The 24,879-nt window shown below is 45.5% G+C and overlaps 2 protein-coding genes across 4 annotated transcripts in view; both read right to left on the bottom strand.

Moving 5' to 3' along the window:
- Positions 1 to 4,244: 4,244 nt before the first annotated feature.
- Positions 4,245 to 23,477, bottom strand: MUC19 (mucin 19, oligomeric). Of its 2 annotated transcripts, none has more exons than XM_083701669.1 (6): positions 23,352 to 23,477; positions 17,408 to 17,999; positions 16,449 to 16,643; positions 6,825 to 6,842; positions 5,974 to 6,011; positions 4,245 to 5,186 (listed from the first exon to the last, which is right to left on the bottom strand). In XM_083701669.1, the coding sequence occupies exons 2-6, from the start codon at positions 17,414 to 17,416 to the stop codon at positions 5,177 to 5,179; spliced, it is 270 nt and encodes an 89-aa protein (XP_083557795.1). In that variant the 5' UTR covers positions 17,417 to 17,999; positions 23,352 to 23,477; the 3' UTR covers positions 4,245 to 5,176. The 2 variants fall into 2 exon arrangements, with proteins under 2 accessions (XP_083557795.1, XP_083557794.1); XM_083701668.1 differs by having other exon boundaries at positions 4,245 to 4,611.
- Positions 19,167 to 24,879, bottom strand: part of LRRK2 (leucine rich repeat kinase 2) — an 81,272-nt gene continuing 75,559 nt past the window's right edge. For both annotated transcript variants that reach the window (XM_083701234.1, XM_083701235.1), the window contains one exon: positions 19,167 to 24,064. In XM_083701234.1, the coding sequence (XP_083557360.1) occupies positions 23,943 to 24,064 (122 nt within the window). In that variant the 3' untranslated portion in view covers positions 19,167 to 23,942. The remainder of the gene's footprint in view (positions 24,065 to 24,879) is intronic.

Below are 24,879 nucleotides of genomic sequence, written 5' to 3'. Positions count from 1 at the left end.
GTTCTCGTTCAGGGCCCTCGGACATCAGCTGGCTAATATCTATTTCCCAAAGACTTATTTGAAGAAATTGATGAAGAGAAAAGAAAAGAAAGGAAAGGTCTCAAAAGCGTCCCTTGCCTTGCAGAAATTAGGATGTAAATTTAATGTGCAATGCTTGGTGCTACTTGAATATCAATGGGACCATCTAATATCTTCCATATTAGATGGACAGGCCAAAGTGGAAAGATCAGTCAGAGTTTTGATGTAAAAATTGGGGTTTGGCTTTTGCTGCCGAACTCTCCAATGGGACTCTTATGTCCCCTTAGTCCATGATTGGTCAGAGAAGAATGGGTGGAGGCAGGATCCAGTGGAAAGCAAGGCAGATATTAATTTTTCTCTTGCAACAGAGTTCCCTCCCCTCCTTCCAAGGAGGAAGAGACCCTGAACTTAAAGTGTGCTGGAACCTTTAAAGACTTTTGACATTAGCCAAAGACCACCCCAAAATCATCATACAAAAACCATAGGAGGTGGTCTGCAGCAGAAATCCTGTCTGCCAGGATACCCGATAATGGTCTCTGGTTGCATTACCTGGCAGCCTGGCCATTCTTTTGTGATGGTTAAAACTTTAGTTCCTGAATCCAGGTCCCAGGCTGACCCTATTCATACACAAAGACAGGAATTGTAAGCGAAAAGACAATGGGAAGCCTTTCCCCATTTTCCTCCCTTGCTGCGGAGGAATATTTGAGGTCATTGGGAGAGTCAGAATGGCTTCAGGATTCCTCTCCTGGACTATTTCAGACACATGGTTTATACATATTTAGATATGTGTGTATTTATGAATATTTTTTCTATATTTGAGACCTTAAAATTCTTATGAGAGTTAGATGCTCAAGGATAAGGAAAATCAGATAGCACTGAATATGATGGTAGCTTTTGAAGGCCTCTCTCCACGACAGTACTACTCTCTGGAACTCCAAGCAGATAGCCAAAGACTTGGGTACATGCGGCATGTATGTGTTTCTCATCCCGATTGTCAAACCACATGGGAAATTGCATTCAGACAGCTGCTGGGTAGAATGCTGCCTTGCAGACACCATTTTCAATGGGTTTGATGCCGAGGTGAAAAAACGTGAAGAAATCCTGAGTGATGGAAAAGTGTCTAGTGTTCATTGAAGTAACAATGTGGCTAAGATGGTCTTTGAGCTGGGAAAGTTGGGTTGACGCCACCCCCAACCATAACTTCGCTAAAACTGGTCTATCTTCCCAAGTTTGCCCATCTGTAAAATGGGAATAAAACTGACCGACCTGCAGGCTCCTCGTGAAGATGAAGGTGATAAGGATTTAATAGTGTGTTGAAAGTATTCTAAAATGATAACCACATTCTCAGAATGACATTTTATGAACAAAGGATGGAACATGCCCTACGTTTGCCTGAGAAATGACCACCTGAAATAGCCTCCTGGTTGCAATTGAATCCTCCTTGCTTGGAATTACAGCCGTCTTCTCTTTTTATCGGTTTTGTGAAGCCATGGTGTAGAGCAGGCTTTCCCAAACCTGAGTCTCCAGCTGTTTTTGGACTACAACTCCCATCATTCCTTGCTAAGCAGGACCAGTGGTCAGGAATGATGGGAACTGTAGTCCAAAAGGAGCTGGAGACTGACGTTTGGGAAACCCTGGTGTAGAGATTGGCAGCATCACTCTGATCCATAGAAAGAACACCACCATTGGGGCCACTGAGAAGCCTATTTTTGGCAGCATTGCTATGTCATCACACCTGCTCTTGTCCCTGGGAATAAGGTATCGTCATGTTGAACGACTTCCTGAAGGTTGCCTAAGGTGAGTTCATGGATGCTGAACCTGTGGCCCTCCAGGGGTTGCTGTTGGACTTTGGCTTCATTCGGTCCCATCTGGCAAAGCCAGTGTCCAGGGATGATGGCAGCTGGGAGCCCAGCTACACCTGGAGGGCCGCAGGTAGCACACACAGGTTCCGAGGTTCTTAACCCATTCTTACATAAATGCATGTAAGAGACACTCTGGTTATAAGCAGAAGAGAGACCAGCTGTGTTGGCAGCAGTATAATAATGTATTTTATATAAAGGTAAAGGGACCCCTGACCATTAGGTCCAATCGTGACCGACTCTGGGGTTGCGGTGCTCATCTTGCTTTATTGGCCGAGGGAGCCGGTGTACAGCTTCTGGGTCATGTGGCCAACATGACTAAGCCGCTTCTGGCGAACCAGAGCAGCACACAGAAACGCTATTTACCTTCCCACCGGAGTGGTACCTATTTATCTACTTGCACTTTGACGTGCTTTCAAACTGCTAGGTTGGCAGGAGCAGGGACCGAGCAACGGGAGCTCATCCCGTAGCAGGGATTTGAACCACCAACCTTCTGATCAGCAAGTCCTAGGCTCTATATTGGCAGTCAAAAGGAGAAAGGCATCATCTGGAGCAGGTGTCACAGAGCAAGTCATAAGGTGATCTCATACGCAAGTGTAGAACCATAGACATCTTTGGACTGTGGTCAGTTTCAGTGGACAATATCCAACCAATCCGGTCAGCGTAAGGATTTCTGTTTGTGCAGTGGAGCCCCACCCCCAAGAACCAACCCCCTTAATCTGTTATGGGGTTTTCCCTCCGCGCCCCAGGAAAGCAGATTTTTGTTTATGTAAATCCCTGTACTGATGGAACGAGTTAGTTGGATACAGCCAGTAGTTCTCCTCTTGAGCATGACTTAATTTGGAAGTTGCCCATCACCATTTTATCTTGCATTTTCCTTTGCAGCCTTAATCCTCCCCCCTCCCCCCAAATATTTCTAATAACACCGGTAATGGTCAGAATTACAGAAGTGTTATCGAGCAAATACAGGTTATATAGGATGACTTGCTCCACTGACCTTCAGCATAGTTTTCTTGATGGCTGCGAGGAACAAGCCTGTTAAATCTTCTCCTGCTTTCGTATTTTAGAAAAATAATTTAAACCAGTTAAACTCCTAAGGCTTTCTCTATGTGGAAAGTAGCCTGTGTATTCATCAAGGACCCAAAATGATAGGAAATACCATCAGCAGCTCCTGCATTGCATGCTGTCTGCGCAGGAGGGGAGTTTTCTAACGGAATTGTTTTCCAGCAAGAAAGCAATCCTGCAGAAACAGGATTCTTAAGATTCCAGACTTAGGGTAATTTTTGCCTGAGGAACTTATTTTGTTTGTTGACTGCTCTCCGGTTTGAGATTCATCTGCAGGAAATGAACTACTTTCATTTACTTGCAAACTGAATGGAAACTAACAGCTGTTGGTTCTTGACAAACAGGGCCAGGTTTAGGGATACAAGCTTCTGAAAATGGTCTACGTATGAACTTTCAGAATAATAATAATAATAATAATAATAAATTTTATACCCCGCCCTCCCCAGCCAGAGCCGGGCTCAGGGTGGCTAACACCAGTAAATTACAATAGAAACGTAATGGGGGGAGGGAGAAAAAAAACCCAATTTAAAATACAGGTTAAAATGCAATTAATGCAGCCTCATTTTAAAAGTAGCCCATAGATCAAAGCCGTAAGGGGAGGGAAGACATAAGGGTCAGACTGAATCCAAACCAAAGGCCAGGCGGAACAGCTCTGTCTTGCAGGCCCTGCAGAAAGATGTCAAATCCCGCAGGGCCCTAGTTTCTTGTGATAGAACGTTCCACCAAGTCGGAGCCAGTACTGAAAAGGCCCTGGCCCTAGTTGAGACCAATCTAACCACTTTGCAACCTGGGACCTCCAAAATATCCTCTGCAGGGCATAACCAGGAGAGGTGGTCCCGTAGGTACGTGGGTCTCAGATGGCTTCATTTTGAGGTCTGCAAGGTGCTTATTTATCAAGGTGGTCTTCCAGCTTTCTTTGAGAAACCTCCTGCTTACTGTATCACACTTCCTCCTGTAAACATATTTCACTTTGAACAGGACTCCTTTTCAGGTGAGTAGTTGGTTAATATATTTCAGGATCATGCTTTCATCCAGCCCAAGGTTTCCCAAACTTGGGTCTGCAGTTGTTTTTGTACTACAACTTCCATCATCCCTAGCTAGCGGGTCAGGGATGGTGGGAACTGTAGTCCAAAATCAGCTGGGGACCCAAGTTTGGGAAACCCTGACCCATCCGTAAGTTAACTCAGACTGACGATGCAACTTATTTCAGTCATGTCATAGGTCACAACAATGGAAAGTTTGTACAGCACATCTGTTTAGTGGTGCAAATAGTTGCCAAACCAACAGAACTGGGAACAGCTATTTCAAAATAGAATTTATTTTTCCATTTCGATTTGAGATTTTGGAAGATAATCATATATTCTGGAATTTTCTGAAGATCGAGGCATTGTCTTAATTGCATCAATTCTTGAAACCACTGGCTGTGGTTACATAGGAAATCTCAAAACCACATTTTATTAATGTTTGAGAGTACGGGGCAAGGGCGGACGAGAAACCATTTAAAATACGATTACGTTGGTAACCACTGTAAATCTGGCAGCTGCTGGCAACATATGTGTGCCGACATTTATACTGTGCCATTTTTCCTGTGTGGCACATATTGTCTATATGTTTCTTTGCCTTGCAGCAAGGACACCTGTTCAGCAATTTACGGTCAACGTCACCATACCTGAAACGAGAATAAAACAGGAGAGAAAAACATGATGAGCTGATAATAAAAATACTCTTTTTAAAATTGAACAGTGCTGAAGGGTTCGAAACTGTGTTTTTAAAGCACTTTCTAGCAAGTGTGTTTGGGGAGATTCCTTAAAGCCACAGCTGCAAAGATTAAAAAGACTGGCCCCATACCAGCTCTAGCTGTATGTACTGGGGATCCCAATCCCTATCAGTGGAAGCAGCCAAATTGTTCAGTGCGTCCCCTGTGAACACCATGGTCCAAATGCCACTGCAGCCATGTGCCTTTCACATGCTGAATCGAGAGGACCATGTGCTGCGGAAATGGCTGGAAAAAAATCACTACATTCTACTGTGTGATTGTCTAGCAGAATTGTTCCCCACAATCTACGGTACCTTCACCTCCCCTGTTCAATACAATGTAAGCAGCTTATTCTAGATGTCTATGAAGAAGCATCAAAATCAACTTATTTTTGCATTCTCCAACACACTTTGCCATCAGGATTTGGCCTTTGCAGCCGTCTGCATTAACTGTTCCCTTTACAGGAACCAGGTTACATTCATTTACACCTAGCAAGGATAGTAAACACGGCTGAAGCATTGGACAACGTGAAAGAGCATCAGTAAAGAGCTAAGTTTTTGAACTATAATAATAATAATAATAATAATAATAATAATAATAATAATAATTTAATATTTATACCCCACCCATCTGGATGGGTTTCTCCAGCCACTCTGGGCGGCTTCCAACAAAACACTAAAATAAAATCACTGTTGCTCTTGTACTGTGATTTTATCTGATTTATCACAAAAGGGTTTTCTCTCCTGCTTCTAGAAAATGCCCAAGGAGTATTTTAAACTTGCACAAGAAAAAAAGGCCTATGAGCCTCAAGGAACAGCAGTTTCTTGGTATTTCTTGAATAGGCTAGGTTTTAAGAAGAAGAAAAGGGGGAAGTAAACGTTTCCCCAGTCTGGAAAATCCTAATAACGAAAGGTAGCAATGTTGGCGTTGCCTCCGAGCAAAACTCTGGGCCCCAAAGCCCGATTCAGCACGATTTAATTCAGCTGATCCTGTTCTCTCAAAATTGTGATTCTTACAACTGCAGTTTCGAATCGCAATTCGGATCACAGCTTCATTATGCTTATACCGCAGGAGCAGCTTTTAATGGCGATCAAATTTATCTCCCATCCCCAGCTACAGGCAATTTGTTTGCCTCATGATTCTAGAAAATGGCCTTCATGCTGACAAAAAAGAACATTGCCTTGTATTAAGTGCTTGCTGTGTGTCCAAGGGACAGGGTCAGGAATGAAAGCTTTTATTCAGAACTCTCGCTGTGAGAGAGAAAATTCAGCTCACCTGGTAGTATTTATTTTGAAACCGACATGAGGTTGGTACTGAAAAAACAAATATATAGAGATCTCATTATTTAGCTGCTGCAAGCACATTCTGTACATTTCTCCAATAGTAATGGGCATTGCTGATAAACTGGGAGGCTTGTTCTTCCTACAAAATGCGCCTTGGGCCCTGCCCAATCCACTTCAGGCTATTTGCTATCCAATTCTCTCTAGGTTTGCTCTGAAGTTAGCCCCTGGGATGATTCCCAGGTAAGTGTGTGAGAGATTGCAATTCTTACCTCTTAAATGGGTTGGTAAAATCTTATTTGCTATGTAATAAATGCAGATATATTTATACATACATATAAATTTATACATGCATATATTGGGTGGGGGCAGGCTTTAAATTAGGTGGGGCAGGACCTCAGTTACTGAAGCATTTAATTTTTTTTACTTACTTGATTGAGGAGGCTTACCCCTCCCCTAGGCTACGCCTATGAGTCTCCTCTGTATAATCTACCAGTATACTATAAATCTGCATCACCAAGAATTAATAATCCACTCCTCTAAGGAGATGCTACAGCCACCCTCCATCTGAAGATCTCTCATTAAGCAGGGGTGAAATCTGCCTTTATTTCACCCGGTTCAAAGACCCAGATTGGCACCTACCCACCCCACATTTGCATACACACACTCACAGGCTGCGAGCCTCAATGGTGCCCCTCTGGAGACTTCACCTGGGGCAAAAAAAGGCTAGCCCCCCCCCCATAGCTCCAGCTCTGCATTCAGTTTTCTGCATTGCTGCTTCTAATTGATCTTCCTTTAAAACTCTTACTTCTTGTCACATATGGAACAAAGAAGAAGAAAACATACCTGGAACTGTAGGGCATTCTGTACGAAAAGGGAAAAGCAAAAGCAAATTAGTTATGAGCTATACGTGGGTGGCGCTGTGGTCTAAACCAGAGTGCCTAGGGCTTGCCGATCAGAAGGTCGGCGGTTCGAATCCTGTGACGGGGTGAGCTCCTGTTGCTCGGTCCCTGCTCCTGCCAACCTAGCTGTTCGAAAGCACGTCAAAGTGCAAGTAGATAAATAGGTACTGCTCCAGCAGGAAGGTAAACGGTGTTTCCGTGAGCTGCTCTGGTGCGCCGGAAGTGGTTTAGTCATGCTGGCCACATGAACCGGAAGCTGTACACCGGCTCCCTCGGCCAGTAAAGCGAGATGAGCGCTGCAACCCCAGAGTCGGTCACAACTGGACCTAATGGTCAGGGGTCCCTTTACCTTTATACTTTGAGAGGGGAAACTGAACGGTGATCAAGAAACAGTAAGTTATAACTGAGATAATAGCAGTACCTTCTTGAATAGACAAAGTCTGGCCACTGCTGCCCAAGCACTGACAACCTCTAAATTGTTGGCAGGGAGCTACTGGCTACTAGTCTATTTTTTTGTTGTCTCTGAAGATTTTTCTACGGGTCTATTTTCAGGCACATTTCAAATGGTGCTTGAGTACAAGGGGTAGGGACCCTGTGGCCTTCCAGATGTTGCTGGACTCCAACTCCCAGAAGCCCCAAACAGCACGGCCAACGATGAGAGTCCTCCATCTCTGCTACATTCCGACTGAACTTTCCGACAGTAAGAGCTGTTCAACAGAGTCTCTTAGAAGGTGATGGTCTCTCCTTCCTTGGAAGCGTTTAAGCAGAGGTTGGACGGCCATCTGTCATATATGATCTAGTCAAGATTCCTGCCCTTTCCAGCTCTATGATTCTATATTTTGGGACCTGGATTCCTAAAAGGCTTCATTTTACTGCATGAACATGCCCGAAAAACCTTGCATCTACCCTCTGAGCTTCTCCTCTGGGTCCCCCCTCCCCCCCACTCCCCAACAATCTGAAATTAAGTAGGGTGGTGGCTGCAGAGAGAAGACTTTATTTCATTAATTTAAAACATATCCTGCTTTTCTTTATAAAACCAAAGCAATTTAACAAAAAAATATTAATAAATCATGACATATAATAAAATGGCTCAAATTACTGTATTTTTCACTCTATAAGACACACTTTCCCCCTCCTAAAAAGTATGGGGAAATGTGTGTGCGTCTTATGGAGCGAATGCAGGCTGCGCAGCTTTCACTGAAACCAGGCGAGCAAGAGGGATTGGTGCGCACCGATCCCTCTTGCTCTCCTGGCTTCAGGGATAGCCGCCCGAAGCCTCCTGAGCGCAGCGGGAGCGCTCCCGCTGTGCTCAGGAGGCTTCGCGCTGCTTTCGCTGAAGCCAGGAGAGCAAGAGGGATCGATCCCTGGCTTCGCTTTGGTGGAGAGCCGCTGCACAGCTTTCCCTCTCTGCGCAGCGCCTCTTCAGCAAAGTGGCAGGAGAAACGGAGCACCGTTTCTCCTGCCGCTTCGCTAAAGGGGTGCTGCGCAGCTCTCTCTCTCTCTGCACAGCGCCTCTCCAGTAAAGTGGGAGGATAAATGGAAGGGGCTCCGCTTCTTCACTGAAGGGGCGCTGCGCAGAGAGGGAGAGAACATTTTTTTTCTTGTTCTCTTCCTCTAGAACTAGGTGCGTCTTATGGTTGGGTGCATCTTATAGAGCGAAAAATACGGTACAGTAAAAGCACTTCACATTACTAAGATGCATGAGAGCAGATGCGCCACATGTCTCCACCATGGGGCTGAAAGCATAACCATCTGCACAAAATCAAAGCTGTCTTAGGACTCCCCACCAACCACATCAAGATCTGCCCAAAGAGGTACGTGGGGATAACCCTACTATGACATCAAAACTTCCTTGTGGAAAAGCTCCTGAGTCTCAAAACCCTGATCTTGGGGGGCCTCTTTTAGGGAACAGGTCCAGATAAACACACACAAGTGCATGCAGGTGAACACACACACACACACACACATTGTTTTAAGCAAAAAATGCCTTATCTCCTGTGTCATGCTAGTAAAGAAAACTCAGGACACTGGGGGGTAGAAGTCCAACATTGTTTATTGCAAAGCTATAGGTTACAATGGGATAGCTCCACAAAAGTTGCAACCCCACCCAGTGGTCCAGGCAGTGGTATTTATAAAGTTTCAAACAAAGCATTTCAGTTTCCACCAATTGTACATCATTACCTCATTTAAGTTGATAGATCAATCATATGCATAAGCATTGGCTGTTTTTGCTGACTAAGCTTGGATTTCCACCGTGTTCTGCGATGACCGTGCAGGAATACATTGTGTTAGTGTGCATGTTGGGAACCTGTATCACGTGTAGCCATTTGCGTCATGGAGCAACTTTTGTTCTAGCTTTGCACTGTATCTTTGTGATTTACATATCAGCTGTATTTCTACCCCCAAAGGGGGTGGCACATGTTGAAAAATCATCAGTTTCATGAAGTAACAGGCTACCGTAACTTCTTTATTAGAAGCACACTCAAGGATTTACAGGGGTACGCATTATCACATTTATTGTGGCCCTTTGGGTTACACCCACTGGTTACACCCAGGGAACACACTGGGAGGAAATAAACAGGGGTTTTTTAAACTGAGGAACGGAATTCCAATCAATAGATTTATAGGGCAGGGCTAACATCTAACTAAAGAATGGCAACTTCAACAGATGGAATATGCACAGTTTGCAGACCTAACATATAGAATAAGAGAACAAGAAGAACATGTTTAAAGAAGATTGGACAATGTTTATTGAATATATGGGGGGAATTGTGTATACTTGAAAACATTGGCAGCTTTAAGATAAATTCAACAATGTAAATAAGTTTTGATGCATGTGATAATTTAATGAAAATTTTGTGTGTGTGTGTTCAATGAAGGATTGGTGGTTTGTTGTTGTTTGTAGTACAAATGTGCTTGTTGTGTTCACAGGGTAGATAGATGCCAGGAATGAGGTGTGCACCTTCGACGAGGTACAGTGGTGCCCCGCAAGACGAATGCCTCGCAAGACAGAAAACCCGCTAGACGAAAGGGTTTTCCGTTTTGGAGGTGCTTCGCAAAATGAATTTCCTATGGGCTTGCTTCGCAAGACGAAAATGTCTTGCGAGTTCCTGCGGGTTTCCCCCCCTTTTTCTAAGCCGCTAAGCTGCTTATCAGCTGATCCGCTAAGCCGCTTATCAGCTGATCCGCTAAGCCGCTTATCAGCTGATCCGCTAAGCCGCTAATAGCACTAATCCGCTAAGCCGCTAATGGGCTTGCTTCGCAAGACGAAAAAACCGCAAGACGAAGAGACTCGCGGAACGGATTCTTTTCGTCTTGCGAGGCACCACTGTACCACATTAAATATATGCTTTTGAAGGGTGAACGAACTAGGTCTCCAAGGACTGAAGCAGGCCTATAGAAAAGTGATGCTGCATAAATCTAACAGGACCCAGTACAGAGTAGAAACTTAAAATTACAGCATCATGGAGCTGGGGGCCACACCAAAGGTCATTTAGCCCAACCCCCTGCAATGCAGGAATCACAGCTGGAGTCCCTGACAGATGCCCCCCCCCAACTAGCTCTGCTTCAGGACCCTTTGCCTATTGCTTCATTACAGAGGCCAGAATCCACCCATCCACCTCAGCGTTGTCTACACTGACTGGCAGCATCTCTCCCGGGTTTCAGACAGGAAACCTTCTCTGCCCCACCTGAAGATGTCATCCAGGATTATCTGTGAGGATGGGGATAATGCAAAGCAGACTGTCTAATCCTGTGCTATGGACACCCCTAGACTTGGGAGTCTTCTCCTGCATTTCAAGGGACGTTGGGATTGTCTCCCTTTGGAAATGGGGCTGAATGAAGAATGATCTGATATATAAACATGAACTCCAAAAGAGAAGATTCACCTGCAGACGGAACAGCAGGACGGAACAGCAGCTTCCAAGTTCTGAAGAAACATTGGGGGGGGGAGTTTGGCCCAGGTGGGTGGGTTGCCATGGGAACAATGACCTGCCCTCCTTTGTGACATCTCCTGCTTCTCCCTTAAAAGCCACAGGTGTCCATTGTGGGATAGTGAGGAGCAGTAGAGAGAGAGGTGGGAGTGCAGAAGGAGATTTCGGAGAGGCTTTGGTTTTGGTTTTTGAGGGAGGCAGGAACTGTTTTAATAGAAGGTGGAGGCAGCAGCAACTTTGCGGTCAATTCTAGAGACTCAGGAGGAAGGCAGGATCAGCGGACTTGTCCTTCGCGGGACAGAATGGTAAGTTTGTGGGGCCCCATCCTATTCTTTGCCCCTTCTCCCCAGAACAATTCCCGTAGGTTCATTATCACGTGGTGCTGATAATGCCAAGGTTGCAGGCTCGGTCCCTGCATGGGACAGCTGCTCTGCCTGCAGAATCCTTTAGTCTATCTTCCCTAAATGGGGGAGGGGGCTGAAGTGGTGACACCCCCCCAAGGTGGCGATTCCAGGGTCCCCTCTTAAAGGGGTTTGTATATGGGAGTTACTGGCCATACACTGAAAGGTTGTCAGTGAACTCCGCTGCGTTGCCGGGATATGGGGGTGGGCTGCCAACGTACACAAAAACCTTGCTGTGCATCCTCCCATATCCCATTCACCCTGAGGAGCCCCTGTGCCCCCCGGCTGGGGGGCTGGGAGGGAGACACACCCAATGCCTAAGCCAAGGTCTGAAAGGTTAAATAAAGTTGTGGCCAATTTTGTATTCCAGAACACATTGTCACGAGTCATCATTCCTTCTGGTGGGTCTCTTGGGCCCGGGGGGGTCTCCACCTGGGCACGCAGTGAGCGCTCACACCTTCTTTAGAGGGACCGCACACAGCACCTCGGCCCACTTGGGACCCATCAGCTTGTTGGGCTGGCCTGCCTCCCTGTGCTAGTCTTTGGAGGTTCCCGCCAAACCTCAGTTAGCCAATCAGCCCTGCAGGGAGGCGGGGCCAGACTGCTTAAATAGGAGGCGGAGCTGGCAGCAACCATGTGATTGGCTCCAGAGCTTCACCCACCCGACCCTCCCTTTGTCTAATGCTTGTTTCATTCTAGCTATTTCAGATCATAACCGTAGATACTCCCCTCTTCCTCCATGAATAGGGGTGACACCTATTGGCAATTCTCTATTAGGCTAAACGTATTTCTGTTCTGCATCACCTCTTCTAGGCTCAGGCGAATGAGAAGCTTCATGCAGCTCAAAAAGAGCAATAAAGTGGCCCCGCTGCACCACAAGGAGCCTTCTGTGACACCAGGTGAGGAAGTACCCCCCCCCCCACAGACAACATTTTGGGAAGGGCAGGGCAGGAATAGGCTAGGGGGCAGCTCAAGGTATAGGATAGGATTTGGGGGGTAGGGGAAGCTGGTAAGAAAAAAACCAAAAGAGCCAGACTGCTGGCTCTGACCCATGGCTAGAGGGCCACATTCTCTTGTGAGCCTCATTTGGGGGGCTGCAGGCCAAGACTGGCCCCCAAGGCCTGGGGTTTGCCACCCCTGTAGTAGGAGTGTAGAAGCAAGGGAATCGAGGAGAAGATTATTGCAACAATCTTGGAAGCTGCAAAGTGACGAACTAACCTGTTCCCATGTCCTTCTCTTGTTGCAGTTGTGACAAAGCTCTTCATGACTGTTCTGAAGCCTGAGGTTAGTACTGGGGGAAACAAAAGAGGAGGGACTGGATCCCCCAGACCCTCTGCCTGCTGACTGTGGTCTTTGCCCTCAATTCTGCAGTGGCATGGGTTCCTGGGGTGTCAGGATGATGCCAGAGGCATGTCCTGCCCTCTTCCCTGGTGCTGCCCTTCCACCTCTGCCCAGGAGGCTGCAGGACCCATGGAGGTCCTCTGGGGCAAGGGATTGGGCCCAAGCCTGAGGGAAGCCACTCTTTCCTGGCTGGGGCCTCCTTGTGGGCTCCCTTGCACCCGTCAATGGTGGGTTTTGTAGTTTCACCAAAGGCGTCTCATCCAGCTTTCTCTTTCCTCTGCAGAAGGCAATAGCCCGTCACCGGTCCCGTATTCAGCCAGCTCCTGAAGAAGGTAAACGAATCTCCACACCCTGGGGACTTTTCACTTATGGCGTTATGGTTCATTCCTGAGAAAGATCTCCCAGGCCTTCTTGCTGTGCCTTGCAGGCCTTTTTCACTTCACCTCATAGGCAGGGCCCTGACTGACTCCAGCTACAAAGGCTGAGGTGCTTGGACCCTTGGGTTTGGGTATTGTTTGGCAGGCGTTGTTGAGAGAGGCTGTTAATTCAGTCTCTCTTTTTCATTCTCTTCCAGAGGACATCATTGTCGAAGATCTTGAATAAGCTTCCGGGAACTTCTAGCGGAGCCGTGGCCATTGAAAGAAGTGCGAGATAGCCCTCCATGGAATCTCAAGCAACGCGGGGGCTTTTTAGAGGTTCAGCAAAGGCTACGCGGACCTTGGAATCTCAAGAGGTTATCTTGGGGGATTTGGCACCTGGCGGTGCCCAGTCGTGCTCTCCTGCTCTTCGGGGCGCAGGAAGGGAGTCCGTCCTGGAAGTTGGGAGAAGATGGCATATGGCGGAAGGTTGCAGGAGGAGCAAGGAATTACTTCGTGAGGAGGAAGACACCAGAAAGCCCATTCCTGATTACTTTTGGAGTACGTGGCATTTTCTTGAGGCTTCCAGTGGACTAAGCCGATAAGTGGGCTTTGTTGGGTGATTTAAGACAGTGTTGGAGAAGGAGATTTTGGCGCTGGGACTTATAAAATTCACCCCCTTGCCAGCATCGTTTCGTAAGGAGGAAGACATTGGAAACCCTGTTCGCCATTGTTGCTGGAGTTTGTGGCGCTTTTCAGAGGTCACCAGTGGATTAAGCCAACAAGCGGCGGAAAAGGAAGAATGCAAATTGGATTACAAATATCTTCCTTTTAATGTTTTAATGTATTTATATCTTGTTTTTTCAGTTGTATTTATTTAACTTGTTTTTATTATTGGCTGTTAGCCGCCCCGGTCCATCCTTGGCTGGGGAGGGCGGGGTATAAATAAAAGTTATTATTTATTATTATTGTTGTTATTATTATTATTATTATTCCTCATATACAGTAGTTTGGTTTTTCTGAATTAGTAGATGTTTCACTTACGGCGAAGTTCTGGGGTACGCCACTGTACACAGATGCCAGTTGCTGCACATGCCTCTGCGTACATCGCAACAGCAGTACAGAGCCCAAGGTACTTCCCTTCCATGGTGCAGGCGCAAGCTTCTTCGATACAAGCCTTGTGAAACGGAGTGGGGTCAACCTAAGGAGAAGGTGTTGTTGAACTACCATTATTTTTAGGGTGCAGGTCTGTGGTTCCACTGCTTAGCCAGGCGCCAAGATCTGCTGCCTGGCATGGCGATGGGAATGTGTCTGTTCTCCACCATATGACCAAGCTGCCCAGAGTGGGTGGGGTATAAATTTATTATTATTATTATTATTATTATTATTATTATTATTATTATTACTACTACTAATACTACTACGCTTGTGAGGTAGGTTAGACTGAAACATATTGGCTGCCTCTTATAGGGCCTTACCAGGCTATTGTCTAAACCACCCCAAAGTCTTGTTGGGGACTTTATGTATAAAAGTGTTGAGCAAATCTTCTTTCCAAAGGCTTACCTGGCTGTGGCAGGCTCTGAACCTACAGCCTCTAATAATTTTGCATTTTTTCTCGGCCCACTCTTTGCAGTATGCATTTGCATCGCATGGGTAAGTCTCGGCTATTGTGTCCCAACATGCAAAGCTTGTCTTTCAACTGTTGCCAAACTCCATCGGTCTGGCGGCTAGGGAACCATGCCTAGTGGTTCTGAAGATTTCCTGAAGATTTCCATTGTGATTTCCACAAAGGACACATAGTTGTCTCTGTATTGCAAGCAGAAAGATATGGTGAAGCACCTCCTAGGCTTGGCTGTGCTGCATCCTGGGCCCTACCCCGGGAGCGAATTGGCCACACCAGTAAGTTTCCTTGGGGGCAGGCCCTTTGTGTGGACCAGAGAGGGAACTGCTCTCTTCTGGTCTGCTCCTGAGGTATAAATAAGAATCTATAGCAGGCTTCCTCAACCTCGGCCCTCCAGATGTTTTTGGCCTACAACTCCCAAGATCCCTAGCTAGTAGGACCAGTGGTCAGGGATGATGGGAATTGTATTCTCAAAACATCTGGAGGGCCGAGGTTGAAGAAGCCTGATCTATAGGTTACATATGTTGTTGGGGTAATAACACTAATGAAGATGATGTAAGAAGTTGATGTAACGATATAAGAAGCAGGGTTCTGCTTGCATTATTATTGCCAGGGATACGATCAAGCACAATTTACTGTTAAATAAAAATCTTACGTAAAAATAGTTACCGTATTTTTCCCTCTATAACACGCAGATTTTTTCTCCTAAAAAGGAAGGGGAAATGTCTGTGCGTGTTATAGAGCGAATGTGTGGTCCCTGGAGCCGAAAAACCAAGCAATAGTCAAACCGCGGTGCTTCACGGAGAAGGGAAGGCTGAAAAGAGGAAGTGGCTGCTTTCCTGCATTCTGCCTCAGGGTCTTACTGCCCACCCTCCTCTGTTTCGTTGCTGTGTTTGCTGAAACAGAACAAAGAGCAGGGAAAGCCCCTCCCCTCCAGGCAAGCAGAGGGGAGAGAGAGGGGGGAAGGGAGAGAGAGAGGGGGGAGGGGGGGAGAGAGAGGGGGGGAGGGAGAGAGGGAGGGAGGGAGAGAGGGGGAGGGAGGGAGGGAGGGAGAGGGAGAGAGAGAGAGAGGGAGAGAGAGAGACAGCTGGCTTGGGTGGGGGGAAACTTTTGCCTTTCTTTCCTCCCTCCCGTTAAATCCCTCTCCTGCATTCTTAGCCAGCTGCTTCTCTGCACACCCCTCTCATGTCCCTTCGCTCCCCACTTAAAATGTGGTTACAAAGCATAGATCCACATGGATCCTCAGGATCTTTGCATTGGGTCACCCCAAATTCACCATCAGATCACATAGCATGTCCATGGCTACAGCCTGCCCCCCCAAAATCACGCACCCACTGTTGCCTGGGGCTGCAATGGTGCAAAAACATGGTTAAAAAGCATGGATCCACATGGATCCTCAGGATCTTTGCATTGGGTCACCCCAAATTCACCATCAGAGCGCATAGCATGTCCATGGCTACAGCCTGCACCAAAAAAAATCACGCACCCACTGTTGCCTGGGGCTGCAATGGTGCAAAAATGTGGTTACAAAGCATGGATCCACAGGGATTCTCAGGATCTTTGCATTGGGTCACCCCAAATTCAACATCAGATCACATAGCATGTCCATGGCTACAGCCTGCACCAAAAAAATCACGCACCCACTGTTGCCTGGGGCTGCAATGGTGCAAAAATGTGGTTACAAAGCATGGATCCACAGGAATTCTCAGGATTTTTGCATTGGGTCACCCCAAATTCACCATCAGATCACATGTCTGTGGCCACAGCATGAAGCCCAAAAATGATACATCTACTGTTTCATTCAGAATGTTTTTTCCCTTGTTTTCCTCCTCTAAAAACGATGTGCGTGTTATGGTCAGGTGCGTGTTATAGAGCGAAAAATACGGTAAGTGTTTAAATTATCTACATTGTGCTTACCTTCCAGTTTGGCTCCATTATAATAGAAACTTTGGTATTTGTGTCCCAGATCAATGTTATTCCATGTATGTATTTGATTATCAAGTACAGCCCAACCGTGTACACTGTGTATGGTTGCTTGTCAGTTTCACACTGAGAGCTTCCAGGATCTTTAATAAACATGTACTTTCCATCTTCTAGAACAAGGGTACCATTCTGAAATTGTATTTAAAAAGAGAAAAACACACACGATGGCCCTTGATACTGATTTGTTGTTGTTTAGTCGTTTAGTCGTGTCCGACTCTTCGTGACCCCATTGATACTGATACCTGCATGCAAACGACTGAGTTGCAACAAAATATTGCAGTGTGGACTTCTGATGATGTTCCGTGTTCCAGTAAGTCAGTCACTCCCCACTCCAGGATATTCCATTCTGCCTGTACTCCCACCTGATTTTCTGTCTCTGCTACCACAACAGTCACTCTTTAATAATCACTGAGCATGCTTAGCCTTCGCTGCATTAGCGCCTCTGCCCTACCCCACTCCCATGTGCAATTATTTATATGGTTTGGCTCTCATCTTAAAACAAGATGGTACTCAATCAGTCATATGGCTAGTTTGTTACAAGCAAAAATCCTTATTTTACAAGCTAGTAGTCAATCAGCTAAAGTCAGTTGCTCCAGTCCATGATGTGTCAAAAATGACTGTTGCACTTAATGGCGACAGCTGTATCCTGAGCTATTCTTGTAAGATTTCAAGCAAGTTCAGGAATTCATCCTCACTCAGTGGAGCACATTCTAAACCTCTTTTCGTGGTGCTGAACTTTTGTATGAGCATATGAAACCTGAACACGTGGAATTTCTCATTTGTGAGAACAGGTAAGACTCATGATTCCCTTATGCTTTGTAAGCATCAACATCTGAAGGGTGGAAAAGGAAAACGAAGCACCCTCCCAAAATGTCTTAATGATATTCCCTTACCTTTGACATAAATGCTGATCATCAGAATTTGGTACAGCACTGTCCATTTCATAATGGTGACTTGTGGTTGCCACTGAAGACTAATATTTCCATCATCATCATCTGGCTTTTTATAATCTACTACTTGCTCTTGTTTTTCTGTCTTATTTCCTTGATATGCTGATATCCACAATAGTGATAGCTGAATAAACAGCTAATTTGCCTAAAGGAAAAACTGGGATCTCCTCCACAAAGTTCAGCTAGAACCTGTAAGGTTGGCGCTGTTACTTCTTGGGACAATCTCAATGAGTACACAGCTGCTTCTGATTCATCACTGTTCTGTCACAAGTTGGCAAAATGCTATTACCAGTGTCCCTTTGCTCCTGTCATTATTTGCGCATCGACAATCTAGGAAGTCCAATAAACAAGTACAGAATAAAAATGCCAATCAGAACATGGGTCTGTCACTTTCCAGAATTTGTCCTTGCCAGATCACTTTTTAAAGCCCTTTTCAAAGTACTGAACCTTTGTGTGACCACAAGCTTCCTTGTGGGTAGTTAGATCAATACGGTCCAGCAACTTCTTTAAATGTTTGATGTAATCGTTGCTCGACCTACAACAAAAATTTTAGTGGGAGATGTTGAGAATTAAAGCAAAGACCCTCTGTATCCAATATATGTAGTCAACACAGCGCCCTCCAGATATTTTGACTCCAACCCCCATTAGCCTGGCCAGCACGGCCAATGAGGGGCTATATCTGGAGAGAACCAGATTGGCTACCCCTGTAGTCCCTCCCAAATTCCTGAAGCCCTTTCATAGGAGCTCTTGATAGTTTCAAAGGGACTTGTGCACATTTGCCAAGATAATTAGAATACAGTCAGAAGGCCAATTTGCGTATGCTATTTGCACTAATTTATGTGTAAAATTTATGTGTTTTAGGCGGGACGCAGGTGGTGCTGTGGGTTAAAGCCTCAGTGCCTAGGACTTGCCGATCGAAAGGTCGGCGGTTCGAATCCCTGCGGCGGGGTGCGCTCCCGCTGCTCGGTCCCAGCGCCTGCCAACCTAGCAGTTCGAAAGCACCCCCGGGTGCAAGTAGATAAATAGGGACCGCTTACCAGCGGGAAGGTAAATGGCGTTTCCGTGTGCGGCTCTGGCTCACCAGAGCAGCGATGTCACGCTGGCCACGTGACCCGGAAGTGTCTCCGGACAGCGCTGGCCCCTGGCCTCTTGAGTGAGATGGGCGCACAACCTCAGAGTCTGTCAAGACTGGTCCGTACGGGCAGGGGTACCTTTACCTTTACCTTTATGTGTTTTAGGCACACTTTACCCTAACATATACATTACTTGACTGGAGTTTAATCTTTTGTATTTTATCTTCCTATACACCATGCCAGCAGCTTCTAGCTGTAAGACAGTTTATAAGTGTGTAAAATAATCTGTGGTGAGAGAAGTTTAGGGGAGAAGCAAGGCTTCCTGTCTGTGCTTCCATCATCAGAGTTCCCCAAAGGAAGCAGCTGTATGTGTGGCTTTGTGGAGGTCCTGATCTTATTTGGGGGAGGGGATTACTGGCATCGTAATTTGATCGCTCCAATTCACCTCATTTCAGATACATCATACGTAATGAATAAAATTTTACACGTATTTCAAGTGATATACACATACATTATCTCATTAATGTAACTGATTAATTACTAAGAACAATTTGATTTCAACAGAAAACTTCACTCAGCTTACAGTTATGTGTAGCATCTGTCAAAAGACTTATAAAATGAAATTTGTGTGAAAGTTAAAAAAATGTTTATTTTTATTACATAAAGGTCATGTACAGTCTGCAAATTATACATTCGTATATACACAGAAAATTTGTGGTATATCAACAAGAATGTGTTAAAGCAGAGAACTTCACAATCCTGAATCTGCATGTAGCCATAACATTACAAATAGACAAAAAACAGAAAATGGTAGCACATTATTTTATTTAAAGAGAAAAGAAGTTTAAAAGTATAAGACATTATATGAGAAAGGACAATTGTGGTCTTACCCGAAGTGGCGCTTTAATAGGTTGCTGATGAGTCGAATGGGGCGCATCCTGAACTTCTTGTAAATTATCCAGAGATTGGGGAATCTGAGATCCAACACTGGCCTCCACTTCTTGTGGCCTTTTGTTTGGAACCACAAAGATTGAGTAAAGTCCTTGAAATCACTGCTCTGCTGGGAGGGTACCAATGGCCCCCATGTTTAGGAGGTGAGGCATGCAAGCCTCAACTGCTGCTCAACTCTCTGGGTGCTTTGGAATTGGAGATGGAATGAAGCTGGATAGGGGACTTGCATTAAGTTTTATGCCGGGGGGGGGGGGGGGGGACGACGACGACGAACTGCTCCATCAGAAAAAAACTGAGGAGATTCAGCCTGCCCCCCACAATTCTTTGCTCCTGCCACAGTCACATGGTGATAAATTATCCAATGCAGTGGCTTCAACATCCACCATAGTAAATTAGTCTTTAGCACCCATGCCATTCTTCGCTCAGTCCCTAACAAACTGGGTGGCGTCCTAGTCCTTTTATTTTCAATCCTCAGCCTGCTTATTATGCCAATACCTCATCTATCAAAACAACACATCTACTGCTAGCCTCCACTATCCCAGATACTATTCTGACTTTTAATCTCAGACATCACCATTTTAACATGAATTGGGGGCCAACCTGTAGAACACCCATTATTATCGGCCAATTAGCTTCAACATTCTACTTCACAATCTTTCTTCTCCTCATACCTATAGCCGCTATAATAAAAAACGATCTCCTTAAATGATAACCAGCCCAATTGCTTAAATAACCTAAAGCAATGGTCTTGTAAGTCAGAAATGAGAACTCATCATCCTAGGACATCAAAAGAGAAGGCCAAAACCCCTCATCGCCAGGCCTCAAAACTAGCATTTTTATTAAACTATCTTCTCTCCTGTTTCACCCAGCCACCTCAAGTGGCTTTTTTGCCTCCTCCATCCAAGCAGGAATAATTTTTTTGCAGTCAAGCCCCAACTTGGCTGGCTGTCCCACCATTGGTTATGGTTCTTGGCGGACTTTTTTTTTGAACCAGCAGCGTTTGGGAAACACTGGGAACCCTGTCTAGCTTAGAATCTAGTGGCTACGTAATTTTTTCTGTATTTCTTTTCTTACGTAACTGTTTACTGCTACGTATAGTTCAAATTAAGGCTGGAAAACGTATATGGATGTATGCAAAAAAGAACTTGATAATAATAAAAAAACAGAATCTAGGCTTAAACCCCTGTGGTCTAATCCTAAAGTCCCTTTGCCTGTATTGATTACGAAAGGTGGAAAAGGACAGGGGTGTAACGCCTGGCATACGTCCTATGCTCCTTCTGACTCATCAGCCAGGGGTGTAGCAAGGGGGGTGCAGTAGGTGCGGCCTGCCCCGGGTGTCCCCACTGAGAGGGGTGACAAAATGGTGGGTGGCACTCACCGCAGGGCCTGCAGTTGGGAGCAGCGTGGTGGCTTGGACGCCCACAGGCTCCGCGCTGAGTAGGAGGAGGCAGGCAGACTTCTAGGTGGCCCCACGGTGCCTGTGTGAGTGGGTGCCCACGCCCCCGGGAGCAGGGCACGTGCGCCGCCCCAGTCACCTGATCGGCTTGCTCCGCCGCTGTCATCAGCACTTTTCTTTTATCTTTAGATGTAATAAGCACATCCTTCAGGGACCCATCCCCAAACCAGTGACTCCCCTCACAAATGGGACAGTGGCCAAACTGACTTCTGATGCCGCATCCGCCCACCAGTTTTTTAACCACAAAGTGTGGCGTGCCATGACTTGAGTGAACATTGCCCTGGCAGAAAACCGAGTCACACCCAAGGTGGCATGAGCCATACAGGCTTGCGCCTTCAGTGATTTATTTAAGGTCTGCCTCAGCCTCACAATATCCTGCGGGGGATTTTGCAGCAAGTCCTCCAACCAAACCATGCATGCCCTTGCACAAAAGGCAGCTGGGCAAGCCGCCTGCATAGACAATGCTATGGCCTCATGCACCTTACGCAAGGCAAAATCCAAATGCCTATCCGTCATATCCTTCAGTTGCACATCAACTTCCTGAGGCAATAAATTGCAAGAGGAAAGAATGGCATCCGGACAGTCCACAGAAAGAGTCTTTATATAAGCCATGAAATCTGTCTCCAGAAAATAAATCTTATCTGCCAAATTGGTGCCCTTTCTAAACTGCAAAGGAACATCCGGCTCAGTCTTAGCCACCCTCTTTAATATAAATGGCCTGTTATCAGCTATCAGTCAGTAAAGAAATATCACTAGTAGTTGAGGTCTCAGCAGATTTGTCTTTCTGCGAACCAAACCTAAAGTAGACATGACCTTGTGGAACAGAGTAGTAAAGTTAAGATTCTGGACACATTGGAGTGGTAACTTACTCATCCTGTAAGGAGCCATCACTCTGTTGATGGAGTTTTTTCTCTCCTGCCTCTGTCATGTGAAGAGGATCCTAACCAAACCCCTTCGGGCCATCAGCAACCGCCTTAAATCACCTTGCTTTACATTCCCACTATAATTCCAGCTTGTTAGAAAGGAAAGGTGAATGGTGTGAAAGGACAAACAGAACATCTCCTGGAATATCAGAATTAAATACAAATTTGCCAAGGGAGAATGTGGGAAAGGGGAAGGAGCATCCTGACAGGAATATGCTACTGGCATTCAACAGAGAAAGAACAATTGATCTCATCTGAAGTGTAGTTTTGAGAGGGGGGCGATGCATCCAATGAAGACACTAGACAGGAGCAAAGACTTGTGGTAAGTTTTCTGGATTCGCCAAGCAGAAAGTACCGACGGAGTCCCTAAAGAGAAAAAAACCCCTGCCTACTTCCCCCTTCCCTGGAAATTTCTGTAATAAAATCAGCAGGTGGTGGTATAGTCTGAGCATTCAACTGAGTGGAAGCACTTTTAGGAGCTGACGCCTGCTCTGTATTGTGAGCCTGGGACTGGGGTAAAATTATGGAAGAAAGACGCTTCATTGGAAGAGCTAGAGGAGCAGTCTTAGCACATCCTCCAGCTTTATAGGACATTAAGTGCTACAGTTTTTGTTTTGCTTTTTTCAGAGGTGGGCGGCTTAAGCCACAAGTGTCCTCCATAGCAGCCATTAAGACAGCAAAGAGGCGTGTGTGTGTGCACGTGCGCACACACAGAGACAGACTCAAATTTTCACCAAATAAATACTCCGTGGACCAGGAAAAAAGGCAGACAAAAGCTTCACACCACACATTCCACTTGCCACGCTGTGGACCTGGAATGGGGGAAAACAGAAGCTACACACACTCTCCTTGTGACAACCACCAACCAGGAAGATAAGGACAAGGGGCAGGCACTATGTCTCTGCCAAAGCGAACCAGCAGGGATGTAATAGGAATGCTCACTCCGTTGCCAGTGTCAAAACAGCAAACTGGGAGGAGGTGGCCAAACCGTTTTTAAATAAGCAAATAAGTGGGATGACCAAACCTAAACAGCAATGGAAAGGGTTTTCTTTTTTCGTGGAAAAAACCACAACGTGTGGACAAAGAATTGTAGAACAAAAACAACGTTAAAGGAAATCTAAAGAAAAAAAGGCGGTTCATAATCTAGTAAAAAACTTAGCTGAGTCAGGAGAACGTACTGTGTGTCTAGACAAGAGGAAAAACCGAGGGAGTCCAGCCAACTTCTCGCAAGTCTGCTCTTGTCTAGTGTCCCGCGACAGAGTGAACACCCATTCCATTGGATACAATGCCCCACAAACTGAAATGACGCCATGAAATCATAATTACATTCACAACAATAGCAATCTAAAGTGCTTTAAACAGGTTGGATGCAAACAGGATTATGTAAGTTGAATAGATCTCAACGGGACCAAAGCTGGGCTGTAATCTAGCCCCCATTTACCATAGAGTAAATTCCATTTAATTCAGTTGGACTTAGTGCTGACCTGGCATGTGGTTGTGTCCAATGAAGTTATTCCGACAGCGATTTCTGGCACTGGCATCTGTGCAGATGTGATTTCCGGTGTCGCCGAAGTGAGTCTCCGCGTCGCGCCAGTTTAGCGCAGCGTGCAAGGACTCGCCAAGCAGGTAGCTTGGCTCAGGGGTGGCTCGTGGGCCGGTAAAATGACCCCATGGGCCACTTTTGGCCCAAGGGCCTTAGGTTGCCAACCCCTGCTCTATAACATGCCTTTATTTATATCACAATGCTTCAAAAAGTTACAAAGTATAAAAATATTGCTTGATTAAATATACACACATAAATACAGCATGGGATAGTGGAATTACTCTAAATGTGGAGTGGTATAAAAGACATTGAAAACCAGATGAAAGGCGTTCAGATTACATGTTACAGCTGGGTTTCCTACGTACCTTTCATCACTGGAAAATTAAGGCACTGCCCAGTCAATAATATTCTCTATATTTTAAACAAAACTGATGCTGATGCATCCTGAGAAATATTTACATTGCATATTTCAATGGAGCTAGAACAGAAACCTCCTGTATGAGCCCAGTGAGATATGTGTTTTCATAGCCAGTTAATCCAAAGAAATGCTCTTCATTTTTTCTGCTAACTCTTGTCTCAGCTCAATATGTTTTCTCAGGTTTTGCACTTCATGTGGCAGATTAATGTCCCATATAGTCAAACATGACTGTATTCCTGTGAACAAATGGAGGCAAATATGGTTGAAGATATTAATCAGGAAATATATCTCAAGCATTTTTCCAGCTGTTGGGCAACTTAGAAATAGGACTTTAGAAACTTTAGAAATAGGAGCTGAAACAGTCACTTAGGCAGAAATCCTATGCACACAACTGGGGGAAAAGTGCCATCGGACTCAATAAGATTACTTCTGAGTAGACAGGCATAGGATTGCATTGTTAATGGCTAGCAATATGTGCTTTAAATGTACGGTGTGTACCCAGCCTCAGTTCTGCAAAAATTCCTGGATACAGTCGTTTGCAAAGGGTGCTGGGAAATGTAGCTCTGTGATAGGTAAACCACAGTTCCCATGTAGCCCAAGTGTGAGAAAGGGACAAGCTAGCCATAATGGCAGCAGACTCATGTGGGCTGGTTTCATCAGTCTGGTTAAGTAAGGAAAATCTTGCATATATGAGACCCAAACGTGAGTGGGATTCCTGTTCTCAGAGTTCTATGGTATCTGTAAGTGAAATACTAATCATGGTTGCCTCACATGAGAAAAGTCCTGACTTTTAACCAGGCAGATTCAGCCTTTTACGTGGTTGCATGCAGAAGGTAGGAAAGACCTCTGCCTCCTGAGGCCTGGGAGCAGTAATGGGCAACTCTGCATTTATGGCCTAAATCACTTTTGCGTGCTTTTACCCACAATTCCATTTGATTTTTGCATTAATTTGTGAACATTTAAATTAAAATCTTCTCAAAGCAATTATTTAAATGAGCATCTTGCATGCTTACATGAACTGCATCACAATATTCAGACAAGGCCAAAGCCA

This window comes from Podarcis gaigeae (genome assembly GCF_964106915.1).
Source record: "Podarcis gaigeae genome assembly, chromosome: 10".
Lineage (NCBI taxonomy): Eukaryota > Metazoa > Chordata > Lepidosauria > Squamata > Lacertidae > Podarcis > Podarcis gaigeae.
Note: the sequence above shows the minus strand (reverse complement) of the source record. Positions and strands in the feature narration are given on the sequence as shown.